This window comes from Lampris incognitus, chromosome 15 (genome assembly GCF_029633865.1).
Source record: "Lampris incognitus isolate fLamInc1 chromosome 15, fLamInc1.hap2, whole genome shotgun sequence".
In the NCBI taxonomy this organism is placed as follows: Eukaryota; Metazoa; Chordata; class Actinopteri; order Lampriformes; family Lampridae; genus Lampris; species Lampris incognitus.
Genome location: NC_079225.1, coordinates 25,585,628 through 25,598,687, shown reverse-complemented (window position 1 = coordinate 25,598,687; position 13,060 = coordinate 25,585,628). Strand labels below are relative to the sequence as shown.

At 44.1% G+C, this 13,060-nt stretch overlaps 1 protein-coding gene across 1 annotated transcript in view; it reads left to right on the top strand.

The window, feature by feature from the left end:
* nbas (NBAS subunit of NRZ tethering complex) overlaps positions 1-13,060 on the top strand; it is a 227,784-nt gene that overhangs the window by 7,011 nt on the left and 207,713 nt on the right. The window contains 4 exon segments of the mRNA XM_056294466.1: positions 883-926; positions 6,913-7,046; positions 8,863-8,996; positions 9,424-9,522. Coding sequence (XP_056150441.1) covers positions 883-926; positions 6,913-7,046; positions 8,863-8,996; positions 9,424-9,522 — 411 coding nt within the window.

The window sequence follows — 13,060 nt, the reverse complement described above, 5'->3', positions numbered from 1 at the left end:
AGTGCAAAATTGAAATCAAAATCAATAGCAATAACAATACATCTGCTGTATACATATAGTATACTTTACACTCTCCGAGGCTCACAGAAAGCTAATTTCAGTTCAGTGAAGCTCCAGCTCACTTAACACAGAGGAAGATTCTGATGTTTTCTATCGTCAACAGGGATCACACTTCTTTATTGATATGCTGATATAACCCCCCCCCCCAAGCCCATGTGATAGCAATCCTTTGCTATGAGCATGTAAGACTGCAAAACCATGTGATATTTTTATTCACAGAGACTATGTTAAAGTGTTACCCACTCTGTCCCAAGACCTCTGGGCCAAGAGTTCTGCTGCTTGGGGCCCATATTAACCACGAGCAATGAAGCATCGTTCAGCTGAAAAGGGCAGTTTTCTCTGAAGCTGTCCTTCCCTCCGTTCACAGTTCTGTTGTTAAATCTCTGTGTTTTATTGCCTTACTAGATGTCAGGGGTGGGTGTGAGTAGGTGTTCAGTCAGTTCAAGGCCTTTCCTACCGAGCTATATATTGAGACTCTGTAAAACACTGCCTTTTTCTTGAGAACCAAACCGTTTGATTCATGCAACTAATGAGGTTGATGGATTACAGATAGCTGTTATAACCTACATTGCAGTATGTCAGATGGTGCTGTGTTCATGATGTAGTCCTTATTGACTGCTTTAACAACATTTTCTCTCTGTCTCATCCCTCCAACTGTGTGTGTGTGTGTGTGTGTGTGTGTGTGTGTGTGTGTGTGTGTGTGTGTGTGTGTGTGTGTGTGTGTGTGTGTGTGTGTGTGTGTGTGTGTGTGTGTCTGTGCGTGTGCGTGTGTGCGTGTGTGCACGTGCATCTCTGGTGTGTGTATGATTCATCCCAACCCAGGTCTGTGAGAGATGACTTTGGATCTGTCATTGGGAAGTGTCAGGGTAAGGCTGCGTCTCCTTGCTTCATCCCCCACATATGGCACTGTAAATGACAGCTAAATAACCACAGTTCAGCACCTTGAACATAGCCTGTTTTATAGATGTGTATGCACTGTGGTTTTGTGTAGTATAATTATGTGTGTGTGTGTGTGTGTGTGTGTGTGTGCCTTTTTTGTGGTCGTCCATCTACTTCCATTTGAAAATGTAATGTACAGTATTGTGTGTATGTATGTTGCTGTTTGCATGTACGCACGTGGGCTTGATTGTGTCTGTATCTCCGTCCATCTGCTTTTAAGTATCAAAGAGTAAAATGGTACGCGTGCATGTGTGTGCATGTGTGTGTGTGTATTGTATGTGCACAGATGTGTGCATGTAGGCTTTTGCACAACCATTCATCTTGTGGCTTTCGTTAATGCGAGTCAGTTACCAAAGTGTATGTGTGTACACAGAATATGATCCTGATAAAGTGGTATTCTAACCACCGCCACACTGCCTTTAAAGAGCCCACACATAACTGCTTTTCTTCATCATAAATCTATAGGCTGTTAGTATTTGATTTACTATTCAGTCTAGTATTGTCTGTGTGCATGGGTACATGGGTGCTTGCATGCATGTGTTTTGTATAGGGGTCCAGTCCCCACCTGTATTTACATTAGACAACTGTGAGTTTGTCACAGAGATAAATATTGACTGCAGCCGTTAATTGGAATGTGAGAGAGAGAGAGAGAGAGAGAGAGAGAGAGAGAGAGAGAGAGAGAGAGAGAGAGAGAGAGAGAAGGGTGGCATGGATAATCGCCCTCATCCCCGACACTGCTAGTCATTAAACACTGCCTCTCAGTCGCTGATAAAATTAAAGCGCCCTGATCATTTGATAAGCCATGGAAATGGTCTGCCGTTGGTTGTAATGGCCGGGAGGGAAAACCAAAAAAAGAAAAAAGGATGATTTCAAACATTTGGAAAAACATTCCTATAAACAGGGGTGGCACGGTGGCATAGTGGTTAGCGCGGTCGCCTCACAGCAAGAAGGTCCTGGGTTCCAGCCCCAGGGTAGTCCAACCTTGGGGGTTGTCCCAGGTCGTCCTCTGTGTGGAGTTTGCATGTTCTCCCCGTGTCTGCGTGGGTTTCCTCCAGGTGCTGCGGTTTCCTCCCACAGTCCAAAGACATGTAGGTCAGGTGAATTGGCCATACTAAATTGTCCCTAGGTATGTGTGTGTGGTGTGTATGTGTGTGTGTGTGTGTCTTTGTGTGTGTGTGTGTGTGGCGGGGCGGGGCGGGGCGGGCCCTGTGATGGTCTGCTGGCCTGTCCAGGGTGTCTACCCGCCTGCCGCCCAATGACTGCTGGGCTAGGCTCCAGCATCTCCGTGACCCTGAGAGCAGGATAAGCCGTTAAGATAATGGACGGATGGATTGATATATATATATATATATATATATATATATATATATATATACATTTTTTTTTACATTTTCTTCATGGGTGACCCAAACACCTGTGTACATCACACTACACTACATTATAAAACATACCGTACTACCACACCAGGTCACACCACAAAGGCAAACTAAGAAGGGTTCAGTGCCACGGTTAGGTTGAATACTTGTGTGATTATTTTTCAGTCGATATTTCCATTTCTTTCTCAGCCTCTTTCTTCTGTCTTTTTTCCCCCCTTATCTTTTTCTCTCTTCTTTGCTCTCCCTCCATCCTCTCCTTTCACGCCTATCCCTCTCCCTCTATCCGTTCCGCTCCGGCCGCTCTTCATTGTGGCCTTATCCTCTTATGATTCACGGTGTGGATAACGGTAGCCCCTGGGTCCCTGTAAACCCATGCCTCGCTCCTCTTTTTCATTCCATTTCATTTCTTCTTTTCATTTCACTTTTACTTCATTTCATTTCACAGAGATTTGTCCTAATGGATTTTGCTGTGATCCTGCCTTTAATGGCATGCGCGTTTAATGGAGATGTGTGCACATGCCCCTGACAGTGTGTGTGTGTGTATGCATGACTCTGTGTGTGTGTGTGTGTGTGTGTGTGTGTGTGTGTGTGTGTGTGTGTGTGTGTGTGTGTGTGTGTGTGTGTGTGTGTGTGTGTGTGTGTGTGTGTGTGTGTGTGTGTGTGTGTGCGTGCGCGCGCGCATGTGTGTGTGTTTCTGTGTCTTCTCCTCTGTCTGCCCCTATTGCAGCGTCGTTGTCTTCCACCCCCTTACATAATTCATAAGTGTTGAGCTCTGATAAATGTGTCTGCAAGGCTTTAGATATGAGGCTTCTATTGGGGCGTCAGGGTGTAATTCTCCTCCTGTTCCTGCCTCTGCCGGTACACCAGAGGGGTGAAAGAAAGAAGAAAAAAAACAGGACAGTAGCATCCAATCTTCCAGCTTCCTAAAAAAAGCCATCTATGTGGAAATGGAGCCCTCTCAGCTGCATAACAACATATACAGCTCATAATAGGGGAAAGAGCACAGCAAGAGAGCCAGGAAGGCAAGATGTGAGAGAGCGAGTCAGAAAAAAGGGAGACTGAAAAACTAATACCAGCAGTTCGGGAGGGAAAGACTAAGTAAAATGGGAGGCGTGAGAAATGAGAGACAAATCAGGAGAAGAGCGATTGAGAAGAGGTGTGTTATATCCAAGGCTCCTTTAATAGTCCCATGTTCTTGTCTGCTCCTCCTCCGCTGAGGGTCTCAGAGGTGCGTTAAATCGTCGACTTCCTGCAGCGTTCTCTGATAGTTGGGCCTTAAAATTTGGGCAGCTATTATTTCTCTCTGTGGGTGTTGAATTCATTCCCTCTCCCACTTTCTCTCATGCTCCCCGTTCATCTGTCTCGTCTCCCCTTTATTTTCTATGTAGTTCATTTAAAATTCGAGTCAGACAATATCTGATGCCTCCATCTATTGCGGTATTGCCCACCAGGGGTTGCAGAGGCATCTCTCAAACAAGTAATTCAATACAATAAACGGCAACAACACCGTTATGTGATACCAACAAAAACAGAACTTCCCCCTCTTTATTGTTTAGCAAACGGCAGACCCAGACTGGCATATTGAGTTTCTTTAGTCAACTGCCAAATGCTGAAATTCAGCCTGGTGAAGTTTTTTTTTTTTAATTCAATTGCGATGTTTTTGTTGCATCTCCCATGGTGCACCTCCCTGGAACATCGTGCAGATAAAGGGAACTTTCTCGTATGTCTTGTAGGGGCTGCCCTGCCCTGTAACCCATAATACCCATAATTCCCTGCTCAACCTCACAGATAATCTCCACCCATCCGCTCACCTTTACTGTAACAATATTGGGTACAGCAGTACCCCCCCACCCATCTTCTCACCTTTCACTGATACAGTGTTGGATACAGCACTACTGTCAGTGGTGATGCAATTTCACCCTTAAAAACTGCGGCGGAATTGAAATTCCCTCTCTGGCGGTGGATTCCATGTGCATAAACGAGATTCCCCTTTTCTGCTGAACAAAGAACCACGTTTTCTTTACATTACCGCTGGCCCCGGTTTTATTGTAAGACAACCTAGTGTTGTTCACCAGCTGTTATGACCAGTTCATTTTTCCTGGAAGCCACACAGTATTCATAGAAAAAGAAGGCGACTGGATCACTTCTCATTGCTTAAACATTGACAAACTGTAAGTTAAGACTCCTTCAAGATCATCAGACGACCGATGGAGCACCAAGGATCTTCAGCTGATGAGCTATGGGGGGGGGGGGGGACTGGTTTCCCTGGACCTGCGCCCTGTGTTGTTGTTCATTGGACAGCAAAAGACGCACCTTCGCGGGTAGCGTGGCGGTCTATTCTGTTGCCTGCGAACACAGAGATCGCCGGCTTGAATCCCTGTGTTAGCTCTGGCTTGGACAGGCACAATTGGCCGTGTCTGCAGGTGGGAAGCCCGGATGGGGGTATGTGTCCTGGTTGCTGCACTAGCGCTTCCTCTGGTTGGTTGGGGCGCCGGTTCGGGGGGAGTGGGAACTGGGGGGAATAGGTGATCCTCCCATGCGCTATTTCCCCCTGGCGAAACTCCTCATTGTCAGGTGAAAAGAAGTGGCTGGCGACTCCACATGTATCAGAGGAGGCATGTGGCAGTCTGGAGCCCTCCCTGGATCGGCAGAGGGGGTGGAACAGCGACCACAATGGCTCGGAAGAGTAGGGTAATTGGCCAGGTACAATTGGGGGAGAAAAAGAGGGAAACCCCCCCCCCCCCCAAAGACCCGCCTTTGGTCACCACACAAGAGTGATCTCAAGTAAGGCTGGCGTCTGGGCAGTTAGTCTTAGTGGTGCATTTATCTCATGTGAGACAAGTGCTGTTATTTAGATTAATTTGTGATTTAGATGTGCACACTGTGATTCACATAGAATTCAGTCTTAGGCTGTTTGTTATCTTTCTTTTCTTTGCTACTTTTGTAGATCGATTGTGCATTCTCTCTCTCTCTCTCTCTCTCTCTCTCTCTCTCTCTCTCTCTCTCTCTCTCTCTCTCTCTCTCTCTCTCTCTCTCTCACTCACTTTGTCTTAATCTTATCATACACCTCTCGCCTGTGCACCCACGCACAGCCTCTCTCCCTCTCTCCTACTCCCTTCAGTGTGCAGACACACACACGTGCGCACACACCTTCTCTCTCACCCTAGCACACGCTCCACTCTCACATCACCCTTTGTGCCTTGATCATTATGATGCTGCTCATTACTGATTGTACCTGATCAGCATTGGCTTAATAATTAGTGTTGATTATTTTAATAAATTCTTTCGTTGGAATAAGGTGTTTTCTTGCCTGTTTTGCAGCAATATTCACTGAAGCCATCCTTTGTCGAGCAAAGTACTCCCATTGCCTTCATCAATCTGGGTGCTTGGCTTGAGTGTTATAGACTTAGTAGTGATGATAAGTTAATAGTGCAATACTAGCAAAGGTGGTAGCACAGCATTACAACTAGATTATTCCATCAAGTTTAGTGTTTGATTATAAAATATTAAACACCAAAATTAATGGTTAATGATTTTATGAGACTGATTTCATAACCCTGTTGCATACAGTCTCCTCGCCGAGTGAAACGCTACCTTTGGCTTCCATCCCGTTAAGTCAGGCCAATATCTCAAATCTCAGCATCTAACATTGCAGTCCAGTATTTAAAACAGGCTGGATCAGAGTCCAACCGTTGAGCTCCAGCCTTCCTCTCACAGGGAAGTATGACACCGAGTGCTAGAGGAAGTGTCATCTGGCAGGGGACGTGCTTTATCACAGTGATATGGTTACACTCACAGCACTGCTGAGCCAGCAGATGGGTAAAACAGAAGCCGTCACTTTAATAAAGGCTGAATTTATGATCTCGGATCTCTCTCTGTTTGTCTTATACTCCCTCCTGCTTTCTCCCTCTGTGTATTCTTCTGTGTGTGTGTGTGTGTGTGTGTGTGTGGTGTGTTGTGTTGTGTTTGTGTTTTTTGGGCTCGTGTATGTATGTGTATATCAGAAATAAAATCATTGAGATGTATTACTCTGGCTGACATCAACAGAGTAATTGCATAGATTCTTAGACACTGTGTTGATGTGTAGCATTAGCTTCATCCTTCTCTTCCACATCATAGGCGTTCACCAGGGATTATTCACAGAAATTTCTTTTTCATCTGTCTTAATAAGGACTCTCTCTGCAGCTCCCTGCGTCTCTGTCATCTCTTGTCTCGCTTGAGTGACCTCTCTCTCTCCTGTCTCTCTCTCACTCTTTCTCTTCTCTCTTGCTCTCTCTCACTCTTGTCTCTCTCTCTCCTGTCTCTCTCACTCTTTCTCTCTGTCTCTTTCACCTGTCTCTCTCCTCTCTCTCTCTCTCTCTTCTGTCTCTCCCCCCCCCCCCTCTCTCTCTCGCTCTCACTCTCGTTGCCTCTGGTTCGTCCCCTGTGCGTTTGTGTGTGTGTGTATTCTATTTATGTGTGTATGAGTGTGTGCATGTTTATTTGGGAGCTCTCACGTGTATAGTTTTAATATGACACACGTTATTGCCCGCTGCAGTGCCAAAGGACCCAAGCCCTCAGTGGCGCAGGGTGGCATGGAGCCATGACTGTACCCTGCTGGCCTACGCTGACAGCACCGGAACAGTCCGCCTCTTCGACCTGATGGGCAGTGAACTCTTCGTCATTCCCCCGGTAACCATGCCAACACCTCTTAGAAACCCCACACCCCCAGCCCCACCCTGCACCCCGCTTGTTTTTTTTTGTTTTTTGTTTTAGCTTTATCTTTCATACAGGACGATGCTGATTTGAATTCAAGTATAATGCACTGAAGGCTATTTTAGCTATCACACATCTTACCTATGTTTTGTGTGGGAGTGTTTTTGTCTGTTTTACTTCATATTTCCGACATTCACAAGGGCAGCTTATTTACCATATGCTACTCCTAGATATGGCTCCAGTTAGATGAAAATGTAGACATTTAAACTTGGAGTACCATAAAGCGGTTTCTCGGCTTTATAATAGAAAAGTACAGTTTGAGCTACGACACCCTTCTATGATTTAAAGGAACAGCTAGATTTAAATGTCGAAAGTCCAAGGGGTGAAATTATCAATGCCTTATTCGAAGAAAAAAAAAGGGATTTTATTATGCTACAGTAGATTTGAGCTGTGTTCATAACTTTGCAGTGACAGGGTAATGGGCAAAAGCATATTACACTGCAGTGGATCTCACCCGTGTTCATAACTTCACAGCGATAGTGTAGTAGCTAAAATGATATTGTACTGTGGTAGATTTTTGCCAGTATTTCTGACATTACAGCGATAGTGAAGTTGTCATTCAAGCTTCATAAGTCTAACTTCTGGGAAGGTAGCTGGGTGGGGGGATGCGGGGGCTTGCACAGTTTGAGCTTGAGCCTACATCACATTTACCTTGCACTTTCCCCGGAGAAGACCTATCCTTGTCAGACAGCCTTCTTTGTTCTGTTTCAGTATCACCCCTGCTATCTCCTTTCATTACCTTTTGCCTTTTTCCTCCTCACACCGTTCCTCTGCCCACCCGCCTGCTTGCCTGTGCTGCACCCTTTGCACACATGTCACCATTCCCTTTCTTTGGTAGTCCCCTTTCCCACCTTTCTTGAAATTTTCTCGTCTTTTTGCACTCCTCTATGACTCGTCTCCATCTCTCAGTAACTCTTACTGCCACAATTTGAAGTCCGTCTTCTGTTTTTCTCCTGGGCTCTCACCCCCCAAACCCCAAACCCATGCTTCCCCCTAACCATGCTCACTTTCATGTGGTCTCTGCGCCTTGTGTCTTATCGTTCTTCCCTTTCCATCTGTGTCTATCATCGCTTCCATCTCTCCAACCCGCTGTCAGAGGCAAAGAGTGCAGACACCCTTTCCACACACTCCCTTCCTCTTGCCTGAGAGTTTCATTCACTCAGTACCGCACCGCTTTGTTTTGAACATGCAGGCATACACGCAGAAACGCATGCACGCACGCACGCACACACACACACACACACACACAACCTTTCTAACGGCTCCCTTTGCCCAGTGCTTTGTTTGTCGCTGCCAAGTGCAGACACCGGCCACTTGCCACTGTTTTTGGGGTAGTTAATCAAGAAAAGTCACGCTGACCAAAAATCAAACATCTGCAGATGAAATATGAAAATTCACAGTCCCTCCCATCATCTGTGTCACTGTCTCTCACTTGCTCTCTCTGTCTCTTTTGTTCTCTGTCTACCCTCCCCCATCATGTTTGCCGTCTTTGTGACTTAATGTATTATTTTTTATTCAGTTTTTATGTTCCATTCAATAAAGTTTACTGGCATGATGAATCTCTTAGTTTTATGGCTCCAAGAAGTGAGGGGAGACAAATGGATATTCAGATAATTAAATAATGATATGAGTCTCCACGTTACAGCCCATCCTTCCATTTACGGTCCCTTGGCTGTTCCAGCTTCAACAGTTTTTCTATTGCATACCTCTCTCTTTCTTTATCCATATACAGGCGGTAATTTTCCCAGGCGATTACAGCTATGCTGTGGCAGGCCTAATCTTCCTGGAGTACACAGCCAGTGCTCAGTGGTCAGCTGAGTTGCTTGTCATCACCTATGGGGGCGGACTAAAGAGCTACCTGGTCAGGTACGTGTCTGCAGCTAGAAAAAACAGTTGTTCATTGACGTATCAAACAAAAAAAAGGTACCCAAAATACAAGCAAGCACACGTAATGTCAAGAAATTGTTGGTTATCCTCCGAGAGTGAAACATGTTTTGTTTTTTTTAGGTTGCCAACTCGCATAAATGCCCAGAACTGTATAGTCATTTGATTTGAATCCACATGCTTGAACCTTTGGGCACAGCAAGAAGTGCTTCATGCTAAGCATGATTTGGCTAACATAATTGGCATCAAAACCGGCATCAAGATTCCCATTTAGATTTAATTCCATGAAATTGCTGTAGTCCCACCAAGCATTTGTGCGCTGACACTCTAAAGACAGATTATTGAAAGTTTGTGCCCCCCCATCTCTTTCTAACCTCTCTATCATACGACTACCCTCTATTCTTTTCAGTGTGGGAACAAATCAGAGTTTCCAGGAGAACCATAGCTTCAGTTTCGCCACCCACTACTCCCATGGGATCACTTCAGCTATATACCATCCTGGCCACCGGTGAGTTTATTGATTCAAATACAGCACCACATAGTCAGCCTAGGTAGGATACGTAAGATACAGTATGCCATGCTATAGAATCCCTACAATGTGCTTAGTGTGTCTACAACACTAAACTAAATTATACTATATGCATATATACATTGTATCTATCTATCTATCTATCTATCTATCTATCTATCTATCTATCTATCTATCTATCTATCTATCTATCTATCTATCCATCTATCTATCTATCTATCTATCTATCTATCTATCTATCTATCTATCTATCTATCTATCTATCTATCTATCTATCTATCTATCTATCTATCTATCTATCTATCTATCTATCTATCTATCTATCTATCTATCTATCTATCTATCTATCTATCTATCTATCTATCTATCTATCTATCTATATACACATAGACTATATATATAGCGTTTTTTTCCTAAACTGTCAATGATGTTATAAGTGCTCAACTAATGAGGAGCGGAATATCAACACAGATACAGGAAAAAAAGTTTTGCAATGTGTTAAAAAAAAAATTCTGTGTCGGTGTATAGCGTTTTTTTTCCAAAACCGTCAATGGTGTTATAAGTGCTCAACTAATGAGGAGCGGAATATCAACACAGATACAGGAAAAAAGTTTTAATGCATTGCAGTACAGGCCCGTTGCACACTCATCAGCTGTTAATATAAGCAGCTGATGAGTGTGCGATGCACGAAACAGGCCTGTATTGATATATATATATATATATCAACACATATACAGGAAAAAAAGTTTTAATACATTGCACCATCCCACTTCTGACACCAATGCGGTCTCACCATCCCACTTCTGACACCAATGCAGCGGGTCGGACGCTTTAGTCGACTGATTAACGTTGTCGCCCGCGGTGCAGAATACACGAGTTCTCATCCCGGCTATGGCGGTTCTCAGTTGCCCCCTTAATTCGATGCACCAGTCTTTTTTTTTCTTCCCCTGTACATATGTTGATATTCCGCTCCTCATTAGTTGAGCACTTATAACAACACCATTGACGGTTTCGGAAAATAGCGCTATATATATATGTGTGTGTGTGTATGTGTGTGTATGTATATATATATATATATATATATATATATATATATACACTACCGTTCAAAAGTTTGGGATCACCCAAACAATTTCGTGTTTTCCATGAAAAGTCACACTTATTCACCACCATATGTTGTGAAATGAATAAAAAATAGAGTCAAGACATTGACAAGGTTAGAAATAATGATTTTTATTTGAAATAAGATTTTTTTTACATCAAACTTTGCTTTCGTCAAAGAATCCTCCATTTGCAGCAATTACAGCATTGCAGACCTTTGGCATTCTAGCTGTTAATTTGTTGAGGTAATCTGGAGAAATTGCACCCCACGCTTCCAGAAGCAGCTCCCACAAGTTGGATTGGTTGGATGGGCACTTCTTTGAGCAGATTGAGTTTCTGGTGCATCACATTTGTGGGGTCAATTAAACGCTCAAAATGGCCAGAAAAAGAGAACTTTCATCTGAAACTCGACAGTCTATTCTTGTTCTTAGAAATGAAGGCTATTCCATGCGAGAAATTGCTAAGAAATTGAAGATTTCCTACACCGGTGTGTACTACTCCCTTCAGAGGACAGCACAAACAGGCTCTAACAGGTACTATTTAATGAAGATGCCAGTTGGGGACCTGTGAGGCGTCTGTTTCTCAAACTAGAGACTCTAATGTACTTATCTTCTTGCTCAGTTGTGCAACGCGGCCTCCCACTTCTTTTTCTACTCTGGTTAGAGCCTGTTTGTGCTGTCCTCTGAAGGGAGTAGTACACACCGGTGTAGGAAATCTTCAATTTCTTAGCAATTTCTCACATGGAATAGCCTTCATTTCTAAGAACAAGAATAGACTGTCGAGTTTCAGATGAAAGTTCTCTTTTTCTGGCCATTTTGAGCGTTTAATTGACCCCACAAATGTGATGCTCCAGAAACTCAATCTGCTCAAAGAAGTGCCCATCCAACCAATCCAACTTGTGGGAGCTGCTTCTGGAAGCGTGGGGTGCAATTTCTCCAGATTACCTCAACAAATTAACAGCTAGAATGCCAAAGGTCTGCAATGCTGTAATTGCTGCAAATGGAGGATTCTTTGACGAAAGCAAAGTTTGATGTAAAAAAAATCTTATTTCAAATACAAATCATTATTTCTAACCTTGTCAATGTCTTGACTCTATTTTCTATTCATTTCACAACATATGGTGGTGAATAAGTGTGACTTTTCATGGAAAACACAAAATTGTTTGGGTGATCCCAAACTTTTGAACGGTAGTGTATATATATATATATATAATCTCACACACACACACATAGACGGGTATACAGACAGGTATAGACAGATGGGTGACAAATTAAAGGAAAAACCTGAATACTTGACTCCCTACAGTGAGACAGTGAGGGGGTCTGTGAGCTCTGTTATGCTGTGGGGGGGTGTTTTTCTGGTATAGTGTGGATCCACTTGTCCCCTTAAGAGGGAATTGTCAATGCAAACCAAGAAAAAGTTATTTTGCGTGATCACCTTTATCCTACAATGAAACATTTCTATCCTGATTGGAGACTTCCGCAGACTTCACAAGCATATTCATGGCCAGCACAAACAGGGACACAGAAATTGTGCAGCCAGTGATGATACACTTTTGTAGCTGATGCCACACTGATGTCAAGGTCCCAGAGGACACCCTCAGGCTAAAGTTGTTGTAATAGTTGAGGATGAGGTTTGGATCTTCTCTTGAACGTGGTGTCTTATCAGGGCTAATTTTAGCAGCTTGTGTGGGATCGATCCGTAGGCATTAGCAAGGTCCAGCCACAGCACTGCCAGGTCTCCCCTGCTTTCTCGCGCCTCTCTGATCAGTTGGGTTACCACACCTGTGTGCTATATGCATCTTGGAACACCAGGGACTCCTCCCTTTTGCACCAAGGTAACTATGTAGGAGTTCTTCAGGAGAAATCCCGTGAGGCGATAGGCAACAATTTTGAAGAAGATCTTAAATTCCACACTGAGGACTGAGATCATCCTAAATTGCTCAATATTGCTTGCATTCGCCACACGCCTTCTGAATATCTCCACTGCTGCAGTACCTTTCTCCTCCTCAAGTCACACTGTAGATCTTCCAAAGGCACTTCAGAAGCCTGGGGCACCTTTTAAAGACCTTGTCCAGCACTCCACTTCGGCCTGAGGCTGAAGATGTTCTGGCTGGCTTGATGACCTCCTTGATCTCTTTCAGTGTGGGTTCATTGATGTTGAACAGGGCGCTGGGTTCGGGTGGGGATATAAGGGCCAAGGATACAGTGACCAAGGTCTTGCTCCCTCATGCTGTCACTCTAGGTGTTGCTAATGTGGCAGTTGATCTCTTCCTCAGGGTATGACAGGTGACCACTGCTGTGTTTCTGCCCCAGCAGCTTCTTCACAAATCCAAATGGACTTGCGATAAAAGCACTGCGCTTGCGAGCCTTTTCCTTGCCCCTTTTCCTGTGCCACTCAGTGCACCAAAGGATAA